The sequence below is a fragment of the Pocillopora verrucosa genome, chromosome 5, assembly GCF_036669915.1.
Source record: "Pocillopora verrucosa isolate sample1 chromosome 5, ASM3666991v2, whole genome shotgun sequence".
NCBI lineage: Eukaryota > Metazoa > Cnidaria > Anthozoa > Scleractinia > Pocilloporidae > Pocillopora > Pocillopora verrucosa.
Window position 1 is genome coordinate 15,304,105 of NC_089316.1, and position 27,464 is coordinate 15,331,568.

The following is a 27,464-nucleotide window of genomic DNA, read 5'->3' on the forward strand; positions in this document are numbered from 1 at the left end:
TTTGTCACGACAATTTACTCGTTACACATGACCCACGAATATTGGCCACTTCTTTTCCTGTAAAACTTGAATTTAAAGATAAAAACAAAAGAAATAATGGGACCATTACTTTTGTCTTGATGAAAGCAATTACCTTGTTGTTACGCTATTTGTTGACCTTTGTTACCCTGATAGTAGCAGTATGCAGGACGGGTGTTCGATATATGAACTTTAATATAGTATAGAAGTCTATAGTCATATAGAGTCTCTGTGGCTAAGTTGTAGAACATCGGAACACGGAATCCGAAGGTCTGAGGTTCGATTCCTCATGAGGGCTCAGAGTTTTTCTTCTTCCCACGCCCGAGACAAGATGAAGAAACATCTTTCTTTATTCCTTTACCGAGCCCAAAATCTTACCATTTTTTCTTTTTCTATTAACAAAACATGACGCTTACGACATTGCTGATCCTAGCAGTTTGTAGGACGCGTATCATGCATGAACCTCGGAGTGGGCCTTGCCCACCACAGACTCTCCGTGGCTCAGTTGTAGAGCATCGGAGGGCGGAGTCCGAAGATTTGAGGTCCGATTCTCATGGGGACTCAGAATTTTTCTTTGTCTCACGCTCGTGACGAGACGAAAAAAAAAATTTCTTTATTTCTTTAGTGGGCTCGAAATCTAACCATCTTTCTTATTCTATTTGTTACCCTGTGGGTATTTTCCAAATAAGTCAAAAGGTTTATGCTTAAGGTGTTTTATAGAGAAGAAACCCAACTTCCTTTTATTAGAGGGGGACGTTTCTAAAGAAATTTTGGTGCTGCGTGGATGGGAGAGTATCACAGGGTAATTTAGTTTTAGCAACTGAGTTAATAACGTAGATTGGAATCCGTAAAGAGTTTTAAAGCTGACGTTTAGAGCGTTCGCCCTTGGTCAGAGCGAGTAACTACGGGCTAACGCTCGATTCTTCAGCTTTAGCCTCTGTACGGTGGCTAATTTAGGTTATCAACTTAGTTGATAATACTTAATTACCTTGTTGCCTCCCTTACTTTCTGCTGAGCATCATTTGGTTCTGGATATGAAAATCATTATGAAGTCCATAGAAAACCTACAGTACGACGGGAGTGACAAAGCATTCTCGGAAATCAATATAAGTTTTGTTTTCCAGCAAGTGTTAAGGGCAGCAAATTAAACTTTGAAATTCAAAAAGGGCGAATGCTCGCAGGACTAATACCAGTTTGAGATATCTTTCATAAGAAAATGGAGGCAGAATTTGAATTTTAACTCGCCAGTTTCATTCTCAAATGTTCCATGAACCCGGAGGCCAACCATTGTGGGAACGGATGCAAAGCGAAAATGAAAATAGACTAGCATATATTCAAGTTTTTTATTTCATCTCTATATACTTAGGGTGCATATCTTAAAGTCTCACAAGTCATTCTTATGAATTCTTGATTCCAAGCAAGGCCTTTACCAGGACAAGCATTCTTTTCCTTCGTTCTTGAATCGAAGAGAGGAACCTCACTAAAGTTAGAGTATTTTTTCTTGACGTCATAAGTACATGTATTATAAATGATAATAGAAAATATATTTATACATCGCCAAATCCACTAATTGTCCATGGAGCTTCACGTTAAGATCATAAAAAAGCTAAAAAGAAAAGGGGAAAAGAGAAAAAGATTTATATATCTATACAAGAATAAAGAAATTGAAAAAATTCGGAGGTAATTAAACATATTTATCATCTAATAAAACTAAAAGGAGTTATGAGCTTGTTTAAAAAGATACGTTTTAAAATGTGTTTTAGTCTCGCTTTCGGGGTCGCCAGAAGGTGTTGAAAAGAGGACCTTAGTGTCCGTTTAGAGGTGCGATAATTAAGTAAGTCACTGATGCAGCAAGGCACTGCTCCATTAATAGCTTTGTAGACCAATGAAAGAATTTGATAAACTATACCGTGACGGACAGGAAGCCAGTGAAGCTTTTTTTTTTAGGATTGGGGTCATACGATCAACATAGTAGTACGTGTAACAATTCGAGCTGCTATATTTCAAACGGATTGCAATCTTGAAAGTAGATACTTCGGTAGAGCATATAGTAGTGAGTTGCAGCTATCTAATATTGAAGTAATAAAGGCATGAACAACAATATTGGCACTCTCTTATTCAATTTACTTTGTAATTTGGGCGACTTCTCAAACATACAAATCATACACTGCAACACACGTTTTCTCGTACCCATTATTGCCATAACCCCATTTGAACAAGTCCTCGCTGTACCAGATTTGGAATTCTTGGTTCGTTTCCACCGTCAGCGGGGTAGAGAAATTATCAAAGAGCAGTTGTGGCGATTCGGTTGTGGCCCAAGGCAGGCTGTAAAACTTGCAGCCCCAACAATCTGAGAGGAAATCACTCTTTGGGAGAAGAAGATTACGGTTTTTGTCAGTAATCAACGTGGCCATTTGGTTGGGAATGAGACGGTTCCAAAGGCATCCCCATTTGGATTGATAGCGTGGGTTCGATGAATGACAGGTCACGTAACCGGATTTGTACGTTAATTTGAATGCAATGATGTTACCCGCCTTGGCAGTTCTAAAGAAACCATAAGAATCATCTCCTGCGCCAAAGCAAACTGTAGATGGCGTCATCTGTATCCATCTTACTGTTGGGAAAAGAACCAGTATATATATGATGAATTGATTTTGAACAAAAGGATGTGAGTTGGTTAAAAAGAATACACGGCTAGACAGCCAGCCGCTTAGTCAGACAGATGGATATGAAAACAGGAGAGACAAAAGGGGATTCAGACTTCTGGAAGAGCAGACGGACGAATGGCTGACTGAATAAGACTTACAGTTGGATTCATCGAAAGATTACTTAAAGGGTTAGGTAGAGTTTTTCATAAGAGTGTTTCACCAATGAAAAATGTTTTTTTACCTACCGTTTCTTTCCTCGCAATTGGTGCCCTTGTATCAGTTCAGGTGGACAAAGGCATCTGTAATCTTTGTCTGTAAATCCTGTCTGACAGGTGCTATCATGTCGGCAAGGAGTCTGTCCACAAGTGTTCTGGTGTGAAAACGAGGTTTAAAAGCAGATATATGCCAATTGAAGTGGTAAGTGGTAAGTGGTAATAATACTTTGAAATGAAAATTGAAATGTCACATGAGATCAAATCAACCAAACAACCAGCCACGCAACCCGTCAACCATACAAACCAATTGCAAAAAAAACATTGCGCAACCAGCCAAACAACACATTAGTGAAACAACTTACCGTCGAAACCTTTACAAGCTAAACAACCCGAGGTTGAGCTTTATAACTTTGTATACTAATCTACCAAATGACAAGTAATGTTATTCGCTTGCCCATGATAGGATACCAATCAACCATCAAAAATCACCAAACTAAGGATAAACGAAAAGCACAAATGGGATAAGAATGTACTCACCATTGTTGCTTTATATCTGTAGTTTGTCCAAGACTTGAGATCCTGAGGATGTTCATTGTGTGCGGAATTATTCAGTTCACATTTTGTGATTACTGGAGATCCGCTGGTCACTAATTCGTTATAGCTGACGCAGTTGGGTTCCATGAAGCACATAGCTGAGCAGAAGTCTTGCATAGGGGAATCTACGGTTCGTATCAAGTGGTTTATGAGCCGTTTGCCAGGGAAAGCTAGAGAAGATGTAAATTCCATCTTGCGATAGAAATCTGAGAGAAATTGAATCGGATTTGATTAGCACCATTTATGGTTTACATCTAGAAAGGTAAAGAACCAGTTGCTTTTTTTAGGGACTAAGCAAAGGCAATGGAGTGATGAAACTTATGAGTTGTATAAGTAACAAAACATAACAGTTTCGCCTCTCTCTCCTCCACGACCAGTTATAGCCATTATAATGTCCTCAAATGATTTTGGTCCTTTCGCTGTTTTATTTTATCACTACTTAATCTTTAGAGTTGTAATCGGACAGGGCAATCGGACAGTCAACTGTATCGGACAGTCAATTTGACACCTGTAATCGGACAGTTAAAGCAGCTAATCACATTAAGTCCACTCCTGCAAATCCCCCAATCACAGAGTTGATTGCAATAACCGTAGCAATAACCACCTACCTCAGAAAACAGTGCCTCTACCGAAGATATTTTCTCAAGTAAATGTAAATGTATTTGTTTTCTTCTTAAATTGTAATGGTTATGATCAATCGGTAACGGGACTTTGCGTCATCCAATTCGATCTTCAATTATACTCATGAGTGAGCGAAATTAGACTTCACTCGGTTCTATTACAATTATAAATTAAATTTACTTGCAACACTATAGCAGTATGGATATAGTTTACGATTAAGAAAATTGGAGCACAACACACTGAATCGTGTATTTCATTAGATATGAGAATTATTTGAAGTGAAAACCATTTCTAACGCGTCTAGGGAATTTTCGACCCCATATTTTACTTGATATTGAATATAATATTTTTGAATTCGCTTTTGCTAATGTGCATCAATGAAGACAAACATCTCTGTTTCTTTGAAAAATCGATTGGGAATTTTTAGCATACCGGTAATTTGATATAATCGGGTGATGGCCTAAATTTGAAAGAAGCAACATTCCAGCGTTGATCTTTATTATAAGAAGCCAGTCTGAGTTAAACCCTCTGAATTTTTTTTTTATTGAGAGGGCGTTTGATATCCTTGATTTGGTGATCTCACTAGTAAGTTCAATTCATGTGGATGACACGTTAAGTCCATGCCAGCTGTGAACTTTAAACTTTTGCTTAATTACTCGTAGAGAGAGAAACTTCCTCAGGATGATTAGCGTAAAGAGAAGAACAAGAAGAGAAGACTGAAGAAGAGTCTTGTTGCCTCTCGATAGCGGGGAGTTTTGTCACCCACTAGTTTCTCCTGTCCTTGCATTGTAACAAAACTAAGCAGGAGTCCGTTTTAATTTTAATCATACTGTTGGAAGACTTGCATTTTTTTATGCGTGGGCTGCTATTGGCGGCTTAGAATTTGGGTCCTTTTAACAACACTAAACAGAAAAGAAATGTGTTGCTATTATTTACCCAAAATCAACATGTCGGCCTTTGGCTTATCGTTCATGTGACATTAAATTTTTTTGTTATCTAAGAGTTTTGATGAGTAAGTTTAGGCGGGATGGTCTCAATTCTGGTGAACTATGTTACCTATATATCTATGGAAAAAAACTGAAAGTAACGAATATGAAATCGAATGTGCGTCTAACTCAGTTGAACTGTAATGATTTTATGTCAGCTCGGAGAAAATGAAAGTATAACTCACCTTCTTCACCCGCAACTTTAATTATCAATAAAGACAACAGGCGATCAAGACCAAGAAGCAAAAATTTTGAGAAAGAAGCCATGTTGAAGACTAATTTGAGTCGCTATGTAGGATCATCGCTGGTGAATTCTGAAAAGTTTTTGATATTTGTTTACTTCTTTTGTATGCAGAGAGTTCTAATCATACAATAAGGAGATGTGGATTTTCTTTGCGAATTTGTGCCTTGCAGGAGCTTCGATTGGCTCAGAATTTAGCTTAGGCGGCATTCGATCTGATTAAGGTAAATAAAACTCATTGAAAACGTGTTAATTGATATAACTTCGATCGATTGAACAGCATGCGAAATATCCTGCTAACGAGATAACTCTAAACAGTGGTTTTTGAAATTTTTTGAGCACATGATAATCGAGTAAAGGAACAGGTGTAATTTTTATTCCCAGAAGATCAAAATATTAACTTTTTTTTTTACCCTTCCTTTGCCGTCACTGAAGCCATTGGATATGGCATAAAGGATGTGGCTTGAAGTAATTAATGTGGTGTCTGAAAAAGAAACAGGTTCAAAAGCTTGTTCTCCGCACGTCAAGTTTAAATCGAGAAAAAGTTTCGTGCTTTTGTTAATGCTCTGTTACTCGGAAGAGAAAGTCATTTTATTTATGGAAACAGAATTCCTATTTATATACTTTATTTTCAAATTCTGGTAACTTTATCAACCTTCATTAGTTCGAGATTATTAACCTCCTTTGCTTCCCTCTCAATCCAAATTAAGCCGGTGAAATACCTTGCAGATGAAAAGAAATTGGGAAAAAACGTCAGCCACTTCACTTTTTTTTTTTAATTTCTCTAAGCTTACGAGAAACTTATCTTTCACAAACAAAGATCTGGTCTTTCATACGAATTATTATTTCGACATCTATTTTAGTGAGGGAATCAATAGCAGTCTTTATTCATACAAGTGTGTTACTTGAAGTAAATAAATTTGTTCTCTTTGTTAGCTGCTAAGCTTCCTTGACTTTGTTCAAAGCTTTCTACATGTGAATGAAACGTTTGGCTCACTTTTGATAGCCTGGAATGCAGTTCCTGCAGCACAGCAGCTTAACTTTGCTGTAACCGCTGGCTAAAGAAGAGAAGGTCAATGGCTCCCTTAAAATTTCAAGTGTAAACGAGCCCTAGGTAACTTGAATTATGTAAACATTTAAACTCAGCCATAACTTTGTTAATCAAACACGAAATTTTTGATTTGTTCAAACCTTTCACTCTCATTGCGCGCCTCTCAAAATTCTAAAGTCGGAAACTTATTTTTATCACTAGTTATTTTGGGTTATAAATGCACGTAGATCCTCCTTAGCTGAAAGATTATGGGGGATGAAGCCAATGGAAGCGACAGTGATATAAGTTTATCAGTCATATATTTACGTGCAGTTCTTCTCGCAAAGATGTGTAAACAGCTACATAGACTCGTTCATAGACTTATCTTAAAAAAATAAAACAAAACAAAGGGAAACAAGCAAAAGTAGAAGACGTGGGTTTCAAATTCATAACGGTCAGTGTTGGAAATTTACATTTTCAAACAAACAAATATTCTACGGTTTTAGAAGCTATGAGAACTTGCAAGCAGATAACCAAGAGCGCAAGCACCCCAGGTAATATGATTTTGGTTCGTCCCGAGAGACGAGATGATAATAGATAAGGTAACAAGACAGTAACGCCCGTAAATTATATAATGATTTGTGTTACTTTTCTTTTTATTTTGTAAGAGGGTCGTATGTGTCAAAGCGCTATTTAAATTAGGCGACGTGCCATTTTCAATGGGCTGCTATGTTCTGAGTCTAATCCGTCCTTAACTTGCCCCGTGCACTTGAACTGCTAATTTGACCCTGGAAAAAGATTTGACTTTCAAAGAAGATCTGAGTATCTAATAAATTCTCTCGCGTCATGTTAATAAGAAAGGGACTGAGGGGAAGATACACACCTACCTACATGCATTTATATATGAATCCTCTCATTTCGTGCAGTTATTTGCTACAAATTTAGTCTGGACCACTCAACCACAGTTCACAGCTTGTTCAAAACAATTTTGTATCCATAGCTGATGTCATAATTGTTTTCAGAAATCTTTCAGTAACACTGGTGAAGTACTTAAGAGTGAATGTCTCTAAAAATCAAAGAAAAATAACAAAATCGCGGACATGGTAAAAAAAATCATTTCGTCCCATTTTTTGTCTTCAGGTAGCTATAGGTACTACTTAAAGTGAAGTGAGGTTAGTTTCTGTAAATATTCATTTTAACGGAAATAAACCGATACTAATTGCATGATCGAAAATGAGTGCCTGCGAGCTCTAAATTATGCAGTTTTCAGGCCGTCCTTGCATCAGCAGGACTTCTCTAGCTATAATATATACATGTGGCCTTCCATTACCAAGATATAGTGATATTTTTTGTATCGTGCCTTCCTGACGAAACCACGGGTTAATTACCAGTGGACGTGTTCGCCATATTTAATTCATGCCAAACCCGGCCTAATGTAGTGTGGCAAAAATGCATGTGGTAGTTTCTCAAAATCTCCAGCAATACTATCACGAGGGCTTATAAGGTGGGTCTTCAAATTCATCGTTTCATTTTTCAGGTATCTTCCGCTGTTTTGATGTACCAACCAACCAAACTTCGCTAAAATTGTAAATGGCGCCATTTTGAAATGAACAAAATCAACATTGCAATGAAACAAGCAAAGTATTGTTTGAGTCGCAGCCGCACTTAGCTTTTTATTTTTGCTTTGACATAAATAGTTCCTTACCTTAGAAATCTTTTATAGGCCCTTGTTATTCCGCTTGGAAGATATTTTCGAAATACTGTCCTTTGCAATTTGGTGTGAAGGTGGCCGACCGGCTAACTCATTGAAGCCACTGAGCCGGGATGAGTAAAATAAAGTTACTTGATGTTGTCATTTTCTACAGCGTGTCACAACCCAGTTACGTTTAGTCTACTTTGATCTTAATTTTGGTTTTATTGACGTCTCACACAAAAAGGGTCCCGTACAAAACGGCAGGTAACGCTAGCGATTTGCCGGATTTTAATTTTTCATAGGTTCCTCTCACTCTGCGTGACATATGATAATCTGTCACGTAACGAGATCAACAAACAATTCATTCTGCCTCACATATAAGATCTAAACAAATATATTGCCATCATGAACGAGAACGATACAACAAAGAAATAGACTTTACAAAATTTCACAAATATAAACCGCACAGTGAAAACCCTATGGAACGAAAATAACAGTACAATTTTCCCACGGAAAACAAATGTGATGGGTTAACGAAAGTAAACAAAAAACAAAAGCGTAATAATCGTCGGTGAAGGGAATAAAGACAACGGTTGCTTTAACTCCAGCAGAAAAAGAATGTCTTAACCTTTACATGATATTGTAGGTGGCGTTTGTGGCGCAGAGGAAGCCACAAGCGTTTTTTACAATTTTCAGGTGCTGAGACAGAGATTGAACTTATCTTAGCAAGAAGCGGGATTTTCGCGAAGCCTGATACACGGAAGAGCTGCTCCTCTTCCAAACCAGGAGAAAAGGAGAATGAGAATTGAACCTGTAAGATTAGAACATTTTGTTTCTTTCATAACGAGTCCACACGTTACTCAAGATGTTCCTTTCGGGGAAAAACTTCTAAAATTGTCGACTGGCGAGATCATAAAACCACCCAATGTTATCAGAACAATGATACCAGAGCGTATTGTCCAATAGTATCAACAATACTGCTGTGAAACCAACTTCGAGCCTACGAGTAAGAGAACTCTACAGAGAGTTTGGGCCGTGTGTTCTTCATCTGTTCGCAAGTCTCTACAAGGACTTGATAACTTTTCAGCATCAGGAATGGAAGCAGTTGATGCTATAGAAAAACTCGTAGGCAAGCTTGTTGACTGTGGCAAGACTCAGCAATGAGCGAGGGAAATTAAGCAGCAACTTCGTTTTTCGAAGCAGTACCTAAAGGGCGACTACAAGGTGGGTGCATATTTTATAATTATGCGTTGCCTTCGCAGAGTTATGCAGTAAACTTCTTACTATGATTCACAGCTACCTCTTTCTTTCTCTCCAAGTCTTTATGCTTAATTTATGAAAGTAAACAGTTTGCAATTCACTGTAGTACGCTTACACACATGTACACAACGCTGAGAATCGATTAAGTAATCTTTTTGAAATGTCGATCATATGCGCATGCAATGCTTTGTAAATATACATTGAATCACGCGCTTGTCATTTTACTTTTTATTTTAGGTACATACAGTGGAGGCCTTAAAGGTTCCCGATCATTGTCGAATTTACGCGCTAAGTGATCCGAGCAATGCTGAATTTCGGGGCTCCTGCGACCATCTCCACAATGAGTCATATGAGCAGTGTTATGAGTTACAGGAAGTATTGTGTACCATAGAAGATGAGTGTTCAAGTGCGCTCTCGTCAGCAGAAGATCAAGCTGACATGCAACTTACCATCAAACAGGCAAGGGATGATATCATTTGCTGGAAAGCCCATCAGCTACGTTCAGTCCACCAAGCTGAGGCGAAGCATTCAGTTTTGGCCAAACTCGACAGCCGATCGGTGTTGTTAGTCCAGGACTGGGCAATGAAATATATGCCCCGAAAATATCGAGAGGCGCAGTCAGATTGGTTTGCGAAGCGAGGATTGCCATGGCACATTAGCGTTGCCATAAGACGGTCAGAGGGTTCTGAGCACTTTGAATCGCAGACACCTGTTCACGTATTTCAAAGCTGCGCCCAAGACAGTGTGACTGTGGCTTCGATTATGCTTGACTGCCTCACTACCCTGAAAAAGGAAATTCCAGAGCTGGAAATGGCTTATTACAAATAAGATAACGCTGGCTGTTATCACAGTGGAAATTCAATCATCTCAGCTAAGCTGGCCAGTGATGCCATGGGAGTGGCTTTTGTAAGAAACGACTTTTCGGACCCTCAAGGTGGAAAGGAGGTATGTGATCGCAAAGCGGCAACAATCAAGGGAAGGTACGTTGGAAGGTACGTAAACGAAGGCAATGATGTCATCAACGCTCTACAGTTCAAAACAGCCATTGAATCTGGCCAAGAAACCACAGGAGAGAAAGCAAGTTATGTTGCTGCCAAACCGTCAAGCACCTCTAATATCAAATGGGATGGCATAAGCTTACTCAACAATTTTGAGTACGATGAAAGTGACACACGAGTGTGGAGAGCATTCAATGTGGGTTCCGGTAAAGTAATGCCATGGGCCAAGTTCGAAGGAGTCATGAAGTAGCCCGAAAAATTGGAAATCCTAGACTCGCCATCGCAGAGTCCAAGTGGCGCACCGACGTTCAAGATTGTGAGACACCGACATATTAAGGAAAGCTCTGTCAAAGCAAATTTCTTAACTGAAAGCGAAAACCAAGATCGAAGCTGTATTGGGGAATATAAGCCAGATGACATGCTTTTCCCGTGTCCAGAAGAAGGATGTGTAAAAGCCTGCAGTCGCTTTGCAAACCTCCAGACACACCTAGATACTGGAAAACACCAAATGATGCTCGAACAGGAAACTCTCTACGATAAAGCTAAAAGAGAATATTCTTCCAAGCTGATGGAGGGACGCAGTCGAATACCAAGCGTTCAAGTTGCTGCACAATCAAAGAGAGACGGCTTGCCGCCTCTTCCAATGGGTTGGGCCCTGAAGACAATTAAGAAAAAGGTGCGTTTTACAAGGAAACAGACCGAATTCTTAACTGACCAATTTCAAAAAAGAGAGTATAGTGGACGGAAAAGCGATCCACAAGAAGTTTCGAAAACCATGAGCCTAGCAAGAGACCAAGCGGGGGGACGTCGATTTCAACCTGATGAAGTCCTTACGTCGCAGCAGATTAGTGGCTTCTTCAGCCATCTTTCAGCAAAGAAGCGATTAGAAGTTACAGCCGCAGGTAACCGAGCAAAAGCTAGTGGAATCTCAGAAGTGGACATGGAGAGCGTCGACAAGGACGAAATTTCCGCCGAAGCTGAGAGTCATCTATCTGCAGTGTGTGCAAATGTGATGGAGATGTGGCTATTCAACATCCGATTGTATCTTTCGATCTAAACATCTGCGAACTTGTACAAAAACGTACACTCACAACTTTAAGAGTGGATAGGCTAAGAGACATGTGCATCGACCTTGGGCTGGATATTTCTGACATTTCACCTCAGAAGAGGAAAAAGCCATTCATCGCACGACTCACACAGTTAGTCCAGGAGTGTACCTGCTCTTCCAAGTAACTGAGCACTGAACGTTTTACGAATAACTGATCTGCTGATTATAAAAGCGGTGCGTGTATTATTTACATGAAGGCGTTGCGTGACAGCAGAGTCCTACATATCGGATTTTAGTCACTCGAGCTCACCATTGCTTGTGAAACCTCCTTATCTTTGTGTTGGACGATTTTCACTAATTTCGAAACTGGCGAGTGCAGAAGGCGCAGAAGGGATGCAAATGCTCGAATCCATGTTCACCGGATGAGGAGTAAACGGACACTAACGGCTTTGTGCCAAATTTAACCTTTTGAGTGCAATTGAACTGTTTAACCTGTTGTGTGTAGAATTATGCAGAATTATGGCGTGATTCTCAAAGGGTAGCAAAAGTCGAAAATTGTTTCTCCAGTCTCCGTATATAAAAATCAAGTGTATTTATAGACATTTTAATATGTTTCTAGTCATTTTAACGGCCAGTGAAGATATAACTGACCAAAACAGTTATTTGTGTCCGACGCGTTTAATTTTGTTATTATGCACTCATTATGGCGTCATGGTAATTTAACCGAAATTCGGCTGGTGGTCATCTTTTGGTAGTCAAAGGTCCCAAAGAAATAAAACCCACATCGTAAAGAACTATCTTTCAAGGCTTCTTGGTAGTGATATTGTAAACTTTGAGACGCTACCACATGTATTTTTGCCAAGCTATTCTAGGCCACATTTGCCTTAATTTCGAAAGGCCGAGGATGTCGTCTCTTAATAGGGACGTAGCTCCTCCAAGAATAACATTACACAAAAACTATCACTTTGTCTCGATAATACAAGTCCAACTCAATATTTCTATGACTAGAAAAGTCCTTCCGTTACATTTTTGTTAGCATGACAAGTGCCCGAAAAGTGCATAATTTCAGGATCGCGCTTGATGAAATTTGAGCTATTTACCCCCGGAAATGTTAAAACAAATTATTCCCGTTAAAGTGCATATTTAAAAAATCTAACCCCATTTCCGTTTGTTTACTAGATAAGGCTACCCACAGGCAAAAAATGAACCAAATCGATTTTTGACCGTGTCCGCGACTTTTTCGATAATCTGTGATTTTTATTGACATTTACTCTTAAATCGTGCCAAAGCGAACCAATCCTTAGGACTTATAGGATGGTCACCATTCAGTCAGACAGGTATCTCGCCTGGGCCAATAATTCACAATTTAAGTTAATATAATGTAAGTAATTATTATGATGAGAAATAAAATTTGTTAAATTCGTGATAGGCGTCTACTTAGATAGCGGTTCATAAATGCTCTTTTTACGTGGAGTTATTTTCTTCAACGTCAGTCTGTATCACAATGGCGCAGATCACAAGTTGGTGGGTGGAAAAGTTTGTATAAATGGTAGAACCCAGAGTTTTCTACTTAAATCTGAACTGATCGGTAGTAACAGCCTCCAATTTTATGTTTAAAGTAGACCTTCCTGTCAAATTCCCCATCTTCCATTACGGGAGTAGCACAAGTTAACCCTTTAACCTCCAAGATCTGATTGTTTACTTATAAATAAGCTTAGAAGGTTTGATTTTAGATCAGGTAAACAACTTCTTCCTGATAAATTTGGGTATTCTCATTACCTGGATAATGAATGGATTTTGTTGGGCGAAGTAACAGGTTAATCGCCTCCGGGAGTTAAAGGGTTAACCAGCCTGGGTTGGCTTTACCACATTTATAACTATCCACGCAGGTTGTTGGAGTTCTAGTTCGTACAGCTGTTACGAAACGGTACTATCCCTCGGAGAGTTGTGTGACACAGAACACTGGACCACTTAGTGGTGTATCGTCAATGGTATTCCTTTTGTCGTCACTCTGCTTTATAACACGGATCGGAAACCCTTCCGAAGGTTATCGATTATTCACCCGAAGGAATACGATGAACTTTGCACTTCAACAACACTAACGACAGTACCTTTAATTACAACAAAAAGATGAAGTGTAATCGGTTTTGTTTACTGACATCTAGAAAGTGATAATTTATTGTCTCATGTATCCTTTAACTTATTACATGTAGAGAATTTGAATAGCAGGCGATAAGAAGGTTTGGCCTTTGGGAAAGTCAATTTAGATTTTCTAAAGTGCAGCAAAGACATACAAACCTCTGATTACCTAGACGTGCTATTTGTCTTAGGCTCATTGTCAGTTATAACTACAGCAACAAGAGTAACAGATCACACCTTCTCTGCTAGCGGTTACATACACATGAATAAGCCTGAAAAGGTTATTAAATTAGGTTTTAACTGGTCGTCATTTCGGGCCTCTTTCTGGTGTTGTTTAGTTTTTCGTTTTTCTAGCATAGACAGCATTTAGATTTCAGCGATTTCACCCAACACGTTTTCCTACAAGATTCAGCTGTTAAGGTATGATTTAATCAAAATAAGAAATACTATACTCCTACAATTTTAAACTATTTTATTAAACAACTTGTAATAATTCTTTCTCATGACCTACTCCTACAGGCAATACAATAATTGTCATTTAAAAACTTACTTAAGGTCACTATAAACTATAACTTTGCTCTCTGCTGACAGCAAAGACTCACTCTCGCCTTCAAATCTTCTCAAAATACACAATCTTTGAATTATATCACAGTACGGAGCTATCTTTTGGTAGAGCTTCCTAGATAGTTGATCTTTTCCGACAAAAAAAAAATACTCTCCAACATAATGACCAGCTCCCAGTTGGCTTGTTGGCTCAGTTGGTAGAGCGCTGCACCGTTATCGCAGAGGTCATGGGTTCAAATCCCGTACGGGCCTTAATTTCTTTCAGCTCTTATTTCAACTACTAGTTCAGTAGTGTTCATAACTGCGAGGATCTCTTATATTCGTTTCTCCACCGCAGTGCACATATATGATTTTCATATATTTATAGTCGGTACTGCAAAACATTCCGGAATTCGAAGCTTACAACACAACTGTTGTGGTAGAAATACATCATAATTACATAGCCTAATAGAATGTTCTAGTTTTCTATACAATATCATCAGAAAGTTTGAGTATCAATGTAACAGTGAATAGCAATTATGCAATTCTAGAAATTATTTATAGTCTTTATCAACAACACACCTAAGCTACTTTAGTTTCCGACGACCTGAGTAAACATCAAGAATGCTTAAAACTTACATAGTGAAGTACTTCGATCGGAACAGATAAAGATATTATGATTATTTGGAAGCTTACTAATGCCCATAGTTCTTGACACATTAGCTGGGGGGACGGGGGGGGGGGGAGAGTCTGTTGGTCAGTCGACTCTGATGATGATTTCCGTTGAGGTTATAGAAACGTCAGTCACTATTACTGACTACCTTCAGTCACAACTTCTCAGGAGTACTCTTACTTGGAGGATCAAACTAAGCCGTACAAAGGTACTCTTGTGTTCAAACTACTCACTGTTTAACACTGATCATAAAAAGTGGATCATATGAAATTCTTTAAGTCCCTGTTATCATTGATGTACATTTGCGTGTCAATAAATCGATTTGCGAATCCTTTCACTGTGCAGAACGACTTGCTTATAACATTTAGTCTGTGCCACAGTAGCGCAAATTACAACTGGGTACCTCAAGTAGTTTGTAAATAAAGTAGGATCCGCAGTCTTTCACATTAATGTTAATTGATTTCTTGCAACAAACTTCACCTCTGGTGAAGCAGACCTGGGAGAGAACCTCACCATCTGCCAATGTGGGGTGACCACCTTTTAGCCAGCCTGAGAAGACCGCACCACATCTATTATCCGGTACGCATTGGGTTGGCATTTTTGTTCCTGCATCTCCCACGAAACGATACCATTTCTCGAATATTATGGATGAGGAATCGTCGTCACATTTTTCTCCACCGCCGGGTGTGTTGTAAGTGCTCTTTCTGTCAGCATCACTCAGGTTTCTGTAATCATAGCACGGATCGGCTAAAAAGTTGAATTTCGGTTAATGCGATATTTTGTATATTTTTCTTTATAAGAAAGCTGAAGGAACAAAAAAATTATTACATAAGCTGCGGTGTTTAAGAAGGATTTCCCGCCCTGTGAAAAGCCGTAACAGCACGCCTATAATATTACGATAATTTTTGATATCGCCAATCAGCTGTGTCAGGTTATGTGTTTTCTATGTCGTATTGGAATTGTAATGTAGTAAATAGTTTTTCTTCGATCTGAGCAGATATGCCTGGACAACTTCGTTGAAAGCCGATTACTGCTCAAGCAAAAGAGAACCTTTTTTTTCCGTGTTTACATACTCTCATCTAAACACGAGAGGAGGTTGGGAGAATTTGAGAAAATTATGCAAACCCGACACGCAGTCAAGGGTTTGCATCACTTTCAAGAAATTTCCCAACCCTCCGAGTGTTTAAATGAGAGAATGTAAACACCAAAAAAAGGTTCTTTGTTGCTTAAGCAGTAATCGGCTCCCAACGAAGTTGTTCAGGCATATCTGCTTAGTTTGAAGAAAACTATTTACTACATTACAATTCCACTACGACACAGAAAACTTATTCACAAAAAAAATACCCTATATATTTTAAGCATATTTCTCCAATAAAATTGCAGAAGAAGGTAAATGCTGTTTATTTATAGCTTGACTGATATCCATTTTCTCAATACATGCTCTGGATGATAGTGTTTCCATATAGCCAATCAAATCGGGCATCTGACAACACATACACCAATCAAAATTCGCGTAATAAAAAAGCAAGCTGAAACTTTTGGCAAGTGCCAGCTCCGTGTGAATGGAACTATTTCAACTTTGAATTCTCGTAAATTTCTTTCCATTTAAGTCACTCCTAGTCTCGCATTAAGTATTGCTGGATTTCTGCCCGCAAAAAGTCTTCAATGTCGACTTCATACTTTGCTCGTAGCTTAGCCTTATTCTCTTTGCCTGCTTCCTAATTTTTGGTATTTGTTCTTCCATTAATTACTATTGAAATGATTTAATAAATTGAATATTGCTCTCAGTCTAAAGGAGATTCCTCAGTATTGCGCTGGGCATCCTGTACTGCGTAAAAAAATCACGTAATCAGGCGAATAATCGCGCGCGAATTCCGAGAGGACGATATTGCTTTTCAATCAATGGACCCTGCAAAGAGGTACAATGCTCTTTAGTTCTTTAACGAGCACGGTGACCTCTATTTTTCATAGCATAATTTTGGTGTACAAGTTAGCCCCTTTAAATTGAAGAAATTTAAAAATCATCTTGATAATGAAAATTATGACATTGAGAGCAACGACTCGAGGAACGTTTTAAGTCGATGTCGATTAAACTTATTTGATTTTTTACAAATTATATATCAAATTGTTCCCTACGTTCAAGACTTTGTGCCTTTCAAGGTTTTTTTTTTTTAATTTTTACTTTGAAAATCTTTGCTTCCAGCTACCGAACAAGAACGGTGGCCTGTCTTTTTTATTGTATCTTCCGAAACAGACATTGATAAGGAACATTAAAGAAAAGATTGAAAAAAACCGTCAGATAATATTTATGTTCTTAGGAATCACCTTAATAGGCCAAAATGAAAAAATTTTTAACCGTGGTCAACATCGATTTTAGCCAATCAGATTATTTCGGTAGATTGCTTTTAATCTTTTCGAGACACAGCCTCATAATAATTCTATTTACAAAAACAGTTATGCGTCATCAAGAATAAATGATGGGGATCAATCATCATTGTTTTCTCTCCTGGAGGACAAAAACCATGCACATTAAGTCTATAAAAAAAATCGAATGCATCTTTCTTTTTCCCTATTTGTTTGTCGAAGGACGTTTCCAATCAATTTAAAGGCACTAAAAACTAACGTGATTTGTTATATGGCCAAACAAGAATAGCATTTCACTCAAGATTATTTACAACGAGTTCAGCCAGTACCATCTTTACAATTTTTTTAAAGTATCAATTACAAGAGACTAACCTTTACAAGTCAAACCATCTCCAATGTATTTAGGATTGCAGGCGCAACTGTAGGAGCCCTGGGTATTACTGCAGAAGGCGTTCTTATTGCAGATGTTTGTGTTTGAACACTCGTCGATGTCTGATGGGGATCAAGTGCACCGAGTAACAAACCAGAGTTGGATGTTATGTTGAAAAATGTTTGGTTGATCAATATCTAATGAACACCTGTACATGAATACTGCAAACCTAATCTCAAAAGATGTGGGACAAAGTGAAATAATCTACCATTTCTAATGAGAGGTGGATTATGGAGTAGAACTACATTTTAGGATAAATGTTTGACTACTTCTGACACCATAATTTGAATTAAAAAGAAGTTTTAGATTACTCTCCGCTTTAAATAGCTGGGATTGAAGAAAAATTTTTAAAATTACCCCAGCAAGATTTTCCATCTCCCGTGTATCCAGTGTGGCATGTACATACATGTGATCCAATGGTGTTGGCACAGTTAGCATTCACATGACAAGAAAGATTTCTTGCACATTCGTCAATATCTGAGAAATGAAAGGCTTTCAATCACGATTCTTGGAGTATGATACATGTATAAACCTTATTTTGAACATTGAGTGCGATAGTTGTCGTTAGAGAGTTGTTGGTCGCTATGTTTTATTAAAGAGAAAGCTGGTCAACGAAGACGTTCAGCATTTTGTTCCCTTGCGTTTAATTGGGATTGAGGATTTTCATTTTCTGCCATTGATCAAAAATGTTCAGGCAAGGGTAACTGCTTTATCAAAACAAACAAACAAATCAACCAAGAAGGAACGTACAAATTAAACAAACAACTACAAGCAAATTAACATTTCTCAAAGTCATAACGAGACAATTACGTACAATCTAAAGGCCTTTACCTGTGCAGTTCCGTCCATCTCCGTTAAATCCAAATAAACAGGTGCACACAAAGGATCCATTTGTGTTTTGACAAGTAGCGTTCAGGTGACAATCGTGGGTATTTTTTTGGCATTCATCAATATCTAAAATATTATAAAGAAAAGAAAAATTCTAGAACGGTAGTAGTGAGATATACATTCGCTTTTTAAAACTCTTATGCGGTGAAAAAGCATTTAGTCTGTTATCATTGTGTCAAATTAATTTTTAATTAGTCTGACCCAAAACTTTCACTGCAACGTAATCTCTCTCCAGACACCATTTCAAACTGTAGCCGGATATCAGTCGTCAAATATCAGCCTCGGTAGTCTTCCGTTAAGATACGCACTCGACGACCAAACGTGATATATAAATATGGGGGTTTAAATACTCCAGGAAATATTTTGTTCTCATCGGTCTATTCTGTAATTAACCTTTTTCGCAATGTTCTCCTTCGAATCCAGGGGGGCACGAGCATCGATATCCCTTGATTGTGAAACCGGACTGACAAGTTGCATTATTTTGACAAGGTGGGTTTTTACCGCACGCGTTCTGAAAAGAAAAAAGAAAAAAAGAAAAATTAAAGAAGATCAATGTATTGAATGATTGATACATGAATGAACGAACTTAAGTTTTGTTAAACGTCGTTTGTTTTCCACGATTCATCGCCGAGTTGCTGAATTTGAGTTATGCTTCATATTTTACCTTTGAGCCTCGATAATAAAAATCAGCATCAGTTATCAGGTCAGTATCATGGTCAAGATGAGTGGCGTTATTCAGTTCACAAACATGAGCCATTACACTTGTATCTGGCTCTTTTTTGAAGTTAGCACTGACGCAGTTGTCGTTCATGTAGCAGAAAAGCTCACATTGATCCAAGTCTTTGACGTATTGGGTTTCGATTTCATGGTTTTCCAAACGTTTTTCAGCAAAGAAGAAGTAATCTGGAAACAGCATTGTGCGATCTCGCTCTTAAATAAAGCAATCAAAATATAATTAGAAAATAATTTTTTCTCATCATACAGAAATAAACTCACAATTTCAGTTATTAAGCGTGCAAAATAACACGCTTGATGAACAAAGAACTGTGATCTCAATTAAACCATTACTACAGAAAATTGAGAAAAATTGATAATACCTTCATTTGCAGACTTTTGTCTTTCTAAGAACATAAGTATCTAGGACAATTTTCCATGTCTCAAATCCGCGATCAGATGGCACAAAACATCACACAAAACATCACATAAAATGCTTGCGGAAAAGACAAATTTGAGTAAAGTTTTTAGGGCACTAGATAGTTACACCCAGTCCCCTTCCCCACTGAAAAAAACTTTCAAAACAAAAGTGAAACGCAAACAAAAATTGGTAGCAGCGACCATCACTTGTCTTTTGTGAAGAAGCAAGTCTTTTAGAGAGAAGGTTCAATCTCTCTATTTTCCGGAGCGATATTATTTTAGGGGAGATAGGGCAAAATCCATAAAGAAAAGCGATCCGTCAATCTTTTACTGTTGCTGTAATCTATCATAATTATGAATATTTTGTGTAATAGAGCGCAAGATAATTAACCTCAGCTCTCCCTCCCGTCCAAAGTTTAAAAACAAAAGTAAAACGAAAACAAAAATTAGCAGCAGCGATCACCACTTGTGAAGTAAGGATGTTTATAAAGCATTTCGTGTCTTCTTGTTTCCCCTGAACGATATTATTTAGCGGAGATAGAACAAAAGCCGTTAATAAAAGCTATCCGCAAAATTTTCCTTCTCTCAAAAGTTCTTTCTCTAATTCATGATCGATAAGTCACGCCTTTGGTTATTTTGACCGACTATCATGGAAAGAGGAAAATTATGCTTATTTCCATTAAGACAGGCCATCGTTATCAGGCATCACACAGGAGATTCATATATGGGTTCAAGACGTTTCTATCGATATATACGTTGGGAAATTCGAATTTTTCTCGCAAAATGGTTAATTCAAATGAAAAAAGTCAAACACTATATTTCTCAAACAAAAATATCGAAAGTACCTACAATTTAACGGTAGTCATGCCACCTGTTTTTGAGGTGAGTACCTTTAAACTAATCCTTAAATGTATTTTTGCTGATAACTTTCTCTGACACTTGCACAATACCCGATTTTTATTTCATGGACAAACATCCAACAAAACAATGTAGCTATTCTTTACCAAATGTCAGCACTGTTCTGTACAATGTTGTACATTCATTGTACAATGAAGTAATTTGTATTTGCAAAGTTTTTGTCGTTTTTGTCGTTTTTGCCGTTTTGCATCTAATCTTTCAGAATAAGAAACGATAAAACATTTTTGTTTAATTTTAATTTTTCAAAAACGAGTTCCGATCGTGGGTGGATGTTGAGTGTCGGTCTTTGCTAATTGGTGTAACTTTAAGTCTTTTTGTATCTCATAAGTAAATCAAAGGATAAAAAATGATTCTCCGTCTGCGACTCACCTTTCCCAAAAGTGAAGCTAGTCAATAATGCATTCCAGGCTATGAACATGAAAAATGAAATAAATTCCATGCCTTCTTCAAGGTAACGGTTTTCTGTTTCTACCCCGCGCGTATGGCACAAGTTTTAAGTTGATCACCAGCTCCCGGCAGTGGATTAAGCTTCCCAAATCGACCTGTCGTTATGAACGAAACCGTATTATGAAAATAAATTTTAAAAAAAGGCCTGTAGCTGTCGGTTCTATGTGGACATTAATGCCAATGACGCAATTGGGTGTTATCCGCTTCGTTCGATGGAGAGAATTAGATCTCTCAGGAATATCTTTAAATGTTAACATACTTATTAGACAGTGAAATTAGTCCCCAGAACAACAACTTTGTAAAAATTTTGATCAATTTCTTGAAGGTCTAATTGACGGCGAAAAACCCCAGGAAAAGCAGATACTGAGACGTTAAGTTCTTTTAAACTTTTTGATAAAAAGAACTTTCAAAATTTAAAAGATCAAGCATATTTTTCAGCATATTTGTCCAGCACATTTTTCATTCATTCCCGCTAAAAGAAAAATACCCTGCCAAATTTATTGTATTTTTAATATTTGACGTATGGCAACTTTGGTAATAATAGACATTTAATTAACAGAAAAGTCATGTTACCGTTTGAAGCCCGCCTTAATTTGTCAGTTTTTGGAGTAAAAATACGACATGTTATTCTGTTCAAACTTCGCTCCTTAAATCAACTGAAAGAGTTGATAATCAACCCTAATACAAAGCTTTTTAGCGTACGGATATCTCCCTCCATTAGATGTTCTTAAACTGCCCATAGAAGAACAAATGTACAAGGATTAAAAATCTCCATTCAGAAATTTCGGTTCTAGATGTGAAGTGATGACGACTCGACCTCGACAAGAACTTCAGAAGAGATGATATATTCTTACTAAGCGAGAAAAAAAATTTGCACATGTTTGTGGTTTTGAAAGTTAGTTCTCTAATTAAGAAAGGACTTTCATCAAACTGTCGCGCGATTTTACTTTGAAAACTTGCTCTGGCCTTGAGGAAGTCTTTGAGAAAATACTGACGATTCTTGTTGGAATTTACAGTGAATATTTACACAGCTCCATCTTGCGCGAAAGCCACAATGAGCATAATTCACGGACGTCAAACACACGCGATACAAACGATTTGCTCGAACCTCAAAGGCTTAAGAGCTACAATACAAATTCAAGTTGACAATGAGGACAAAAAGATTAAACAAAATGCGATGTAAATTTACGCTGATATGCCAAATACTTAAAAGCTGTTGCTAAATATTTTTTAGTCATCGACAGTGTAGTTCAAATAAAATAATGGCGCTGCAAATTTGACTTTCTCCTTTTCGCATTACTAATAGTTCATTGAATTTTCCACTGTCTTGTATCAAGAAACCTTAAATCAACTCGTAATAATGATTCGAAATTATTTCAAAAGTTCCTACTCTTGTAAAATCGTTCGATCTTCTTCCCAGGGCTTCGTCACCACAAGTTAGACAAGAAGCACAACGTTTTCCGTCCCGGTATGATAAAATCATCCCGACAATTTCTGTACGATGAAACATTTAGCCAGCTTCACGCACTCTGTGGGAGTTTTAAAACATTTTTTTTAGGCGCACTTTTACCAGAATTAACAATTAATTTCTCCCCTATTATTTAACATAGTAAATGTTTTGTTCAAGATGACAGACATGGCAGATAACAGAAGCTGTTTATGTCTTTTTATGAGCCACAAAATGACGTCTTTAATATATTATCTCATATATTTTTCCAGCTTGCCTAATTCTTCGGTGGAATTTGCTCGAATTTTCAAGTTACGCTTATAATTGTTTAAGTTCTTATTAGATGTGATATGCCACGGAAAAATAGCTCAATAATTTCGAACTTCAATTTAATTAAAGAAATAAAACGTTGGAAAAATTGTGTGATCCACATCTCTAGTCCTCAATTCTCTATTGTTTAAATTTCAATTGTATTAGTCTCGATGCACGAATGGTTGAATTTCTGAAATTGAAAACTGTCAAACAATATTAGAACTTATGTACGGACGAACATTTTTCAACAGTCGTTACATATTTGTTTTGTATCTGAGGCGAAGAACTGTACATAAATTTAAGAAAACGTTTCAGTAAAGAATAGTGAAATTGTTTCAAAGACAGCTTTCAAGACATGGGGTTTTGCCTTAGGGTTAACCCTAAGTTAAGAGGCTTGCATTTTTCAGGGAACTTATTCAGCGCCGCTCTTAAGGCCCTGTTTACTATTCAAATTGTTATCTGATAGTTGTCTTTTAACTGTCGTCTGGTCTCATTCGTGTTTTCAACGATATCGAGAATATTTTATTTAGGCAGGCGATAAATTAAATCGTGCTATTTTTTGCAATTACGACTAGACCAAACTGTTCGACTGAAGTTCATGTAGACTTATTTTCCATCGACTGCGATTCATCTTTCGTTAAATGTGATTCACTGGCGCCTTGAAACGAAGTAAGTAGGTGAATATGTAGAATATGGAACTAGCAATCAAGGAGATGCAGATGATAAAAATACAGAATATTGTGGTGAAACTTGCAAGATTTACTTTACGAAGCATCGTGTGTGTTATAGTCTTCATCCTGAACTTTTCATCTTACACTTAACGAAGGGTAAATTATGATTTTCCTGGTTTTTACTTAAGCATTCATGAAATAATCAGTTCGGGAAGTTAGACGCTGACTACCATGCAATACTGCTTCCTTTGAAGGAAAACAACTCAAGGCCACTCAGAAACTGGCATTACATCGTCGTTTTACAATCGATAACAGAATCCTTGGAATCTTTTAGCCATCACGGGAACATTACAGCATTTAGGTTTTTAAAATCATATGGGAACATTAAGCAGCAGGCTCGTATAACTTCAAGGTGGTAAGACATCCAATAAATTTTATTCGTACCTTGAATTATGCGTTGCCTCTATTTCATTTTCTACGGTCTTCTTAAGGACAGGAGTCTATAAGGAAACGGTTGCTAAATCCTTTTTTTCCTTATAACTCTACTTTTGGTGTGCTGTCTTGTAACAAAATAAATAAAAAAAAGAGAAATTGCAGGTTCCGTGTAACTTAACGAGCCCACCGAGGAGATTACGGGAAAACGGAGAAAAATTAACACTGCATTCATTTGCGGATTTTTGCCTATCTGAGAACATAGGTACTTAGCATAATTTTCTACGTCTCAATTCCGCGCTCAGAAATTTCCTCGTGATTTCAGCTGAGATAAAGGAGGTTAACACATAAAATGCTTGGGACAAGACAAATTTGAGTAAAGTTTTTTAATTGTTTTTGTTCCTGTCGTTGTTACCGCTGCTATATTTTAAATTCCCAACTTTATGTATAATATGGGTCCTAGATAAATAGCTCTGGCCGTCTCCCTCCCAAAAGCGGTAAACAAGGGAGAAACAAGAACAAAAATTGACAGCATCGAGCATCACTTGTCGTTTGTGAAGACACAAGGTTTGTAGAGAGCATTTTCGTGTGTTTTGTTTCTCCTGAGCGATATTATTTTAGGGGAGATAGAACAAAAGCCATCAATAAAAGCCATACGCAAATTTTTCTCAAGTTCCTTTTCTATTTCATGATCGATAAGTTATAAAAAAAAATTCATTTTTCTTGATAAACCTTTTTTATATAAATAAGGTTGTACTCATAAGTGAATCGAAGGATAAAAAATGATTCGCCATCTGCGACCCACCTTTTCCAAAAGTCAAGTTAGTCAATAATGCATTCCAGGCTATGAACATGAAAAATAAAACGAACTCCATGCCTGCTTCAAAGTAACAGTTTTCCGTTTCTACCCCACGCGTATGGCGCAAGCATTAAGTTGATCACAAGCTCCTAGCAGTGGATTAAGCTTCCAAAATTGGCCTGTTTTTATGAAAGAAACCATACTATGCAGGTCAATAAAAACATAAAAAACAATTCAAAATTCTTGGGGCTGTCAAGTCTATGTGGAAAGTGATAGAAATGTCGCAGATAGATGTTACCAGCTTCCCTCGATGGAGAGAAGTGGGTCTCACAGGAATATCTTTACAACTTAACATACTTATTAGACATTGAAATTAGTCCTTTGAACAACATTGTAAAAATTTCGATTTATTTCTTTAGAACGTCTAATTGACGGCAAAAAACCCCCAGGAAAAGCAGATATTTAGACGTTAAGTTCTCTTGGACTTTTTAATTAAATTTGACAGATGAAGAATATTTTCGGCATATTTATCCAGCATATTTTTTATTCATTCCTATCGAAAGATAAACACCTTGGAAAACTTATCATGCTTTTAATATTTGTCGTATGGCAATTTTGCTAATAATAGACATTTAATCGAAAAAAGTCATGTTCCCGTTTCAAGTACGCTTTCATTTGTCATTGTTTGGAGTTAAAATACGCAGAAGTGTTATTTTCATCAAACTTCGCTCCTAAAATTGTCTGAAAGAGTTGATAATCAACCCTAATACAAAGCTCTTTAGCGCACGGATATCTCCCTCCATTAGGTGTTCTTAAACTGCCCATAGAAAAACGAATGTCCATTCAGAAATGTTGGTTTTAGATGTGAAGTGACGACGACTCGACCTCGACAAAAACTTCAGAAGAAATAATATATTCTTATTGAGCGAGAAAAATAATACGATCTTTGACAAGTTGGCAAATTAACATTTACAAGCTGCTGCTTATCCTCATCTTATATAAAACAAAAATCCCGATGATTGTTGAAACCCTTTATTTATCTGCTAAGTCCAATAACCAAAAGGGCAAGAAAGATTCAAACATAAAGTTTCCAAACTATATCCGATGAATAATCCTTTCTGATACATCAAAAATTTTGGACGGAGTTGAAACTTCAGCGACCTTTTGGTAATTTTTGTGGTAAACAGAGCAAAATATTGTTTGCCAGAGCTTTCGTGTTGCATAGAGATAAACATTTAAAGGTTCGGTTAGTAATCCCCGAGTATTGATAATCTGCTTTCGTTGAAAAAACCCTACGTTAGTTTGCTTTCAAAATCGTACCATATCCTTATTTGAGAGTGAAGCCAACCTTTTTCCTTTGGTATGTAGAATTAAAGGAGCCGCGGGTAAATATCCTTTTCGTAAAGAATATGGATTTTCCAGGGAAAGTAACACTCAAATAACCCATCAATGTTTTCGATATGATCAACTCTTACCTCTCAAGATGCAAAGCTCTTTGGTCCCTTACTGCTTTTGAGGTAAAAGTGCTTTCTTTTATAACAATATGGTAGCTATGGTTACCATAGAAACACCTGGTTTCAAGCCAAAACGATAATTAACTTTAGACAAGAACTTCCTTGTTCTCTCTACAATGTCACTGAACCATGGCAATAATTACACAATAGTTATCACCATCACGATCTCAAATTTTTGCAATAAGCGTAATTTTCGGCTGGTAACTTTGACAAATTATCATTATGAAACATCATATTCGGTCTAAAGTAGCTTAAAGATAGCTTAAACGATGTTTAAGAAGATTTCCCTTAAGTTCTCAAATAATCCAGTGTTTATCTAAGGAAACTCCACCGTGTGATAAAAAAGGATCGCTAATGAAAACTAATACGGAAAGGATGTCTTTGACAAGGAAATATTGCCAGCCTCGAGAAACGTTAAGCTTTTCGTTGCATAAGCTATTCACAAAAGCTCTAAACATACAATAACACTCCTATGTTTGCATCAATCAAAAGGGTCCCACTTACAGAGTATAGAACTTCTTTAAAATAAGTGGGGGCCGAGTAGATTTTTACGGGCAGGGAAAACTGCTTTTTTTTTCTTTTTGCCTTAAGAAATGTTGCACTTTTTTGTGGTTTTGAAAGTTAGTTCTCTAATTAAGAATGGACTTTAATCAACCTGTCGCGTAATTTTAGTTTGAAAAGTAACTTTCTCTGGCCTCGAGAAAGTCTTCCAGCAAATACTGACGATTCGTGTTGGAATTTATCTATTAAAGTTTGTACGGCTCTATTTTGCGCGAAAGCCACAATGACCATAACTCACGGACGTCAAGCACATGCAATACAGATGATTTGCTCGAACCTCAAGGGCTTCAGAGCTACAGTACAAATTCAAGTTGACAGTAAGGACAAACAGATTAAACATGATGCGATATAAAATTTCATTGATATGCCAAATACTTAAAATTATCGCTAAATATTTTTTAGCTCGACAGTTTTTCATGAGTCGTCGACAGTGTAGTTCAAACAAATTAAAGGCGCCGCAAAAATGACAATTTTTTTTCGTCATACACAGTTTCTCGAAATTTGCTTCCTTTCTTTTAATATTACTCGTAGTTTATTGAATTGTCTTCTGTCTTATCTCAAGCAACTTTAAATCAACACGGAATAATGACTCGAAATTATTTCAAAAGTTCCTATTCTTGTAAAATCGTTCGCTCTTCTTCCCACAGCTTCGTCACCACAAGTTAGACAAAGAGCACAACTTTTTCCGTCCGTTTGATAAAATCATCCCGACAATTTGTGCACGATGAAACATTTAGCCGGCTTCACGCACTCTGTAAGAGTTTTAAAACATAGTTTAGGCGCACTTTTACCAGAATAAACAATACATTTTTCCCCTATTATTTAACATATTAAATGTTT

At 37.3% G+C, this 27,464-nt stretch overlaps 1 protein-coding gene, 1 non-coding gene and 1 pseudogene across 5 annotated transcripts; 2 read left to right on the forward strand and 1 right to left on the reverse strand.

The window, feature by feature from the left end:
• The first annotated feature begins 9,141 nt into the window (after positions 1-9,141).
• Positions 9,142-11,361, forward strand: LOC136280733 (uncharacterized; annotated as a pseudogene).
• Positions 11,362-13,609: 2,248 nt separating this feature from the next.
• LOC131788770 (uromodulin-like) lies at positions 13,610-26,083 on the reverse strand. 4 transcript variants are annotated; one of them, XM_066166650.1, is made up of 9 exons: positions 24,556-24,637; positions 23,763-23,874; positions 20,811-20,983; positions 19,054-19,319; positions 18,783-18,900; positions 18,333-18,455; positions 17,859-17,978; positions 17,444-17,563; positions 13,610-15,454 (listed from the first exon to the last, which is right to left on the reverse strand). In XM_066166650.1, the coding sequence occupies exons 3-9, from the start codon at positions 20,878-20,880 to the stop codon at positions 15,072-15,074; spliced, it is 1,200 nt and encodes a 399-aa protein (XP_066022747.1). In that variant the 5' UTR covers positions 20,881-20,983; positions 23,763-23,874; positions 24,556-24,637; the 3' UTR covers positions 13,610-15,071. The 4 variants fall into 4 exon arrangements, with proteins under 4 accessions (XP_066022747.1, XP_066022748.1, XP_066022746.1 ...); XM_066166651.1 differs by having other exon boundaries at positions 23,763-23,878; positions 24,556-24,631; XM_066166649.1 differs by lacking the exons at positions 23,763-23,874; positions 24,556-24,637 and adding an exon at positions 26,025-26,083.
• Trnan-guu (transfer RNA asparagine (anticodon GUU)) lies at positions 14,235-14,307 on the forward strand. The gene has a single exon. It is a non-coding gene; the product is annotated as a tRNA-Asn (tRNA).
• Positions 26,084-27,464: the final 1,381 nt, after the last annotated feature.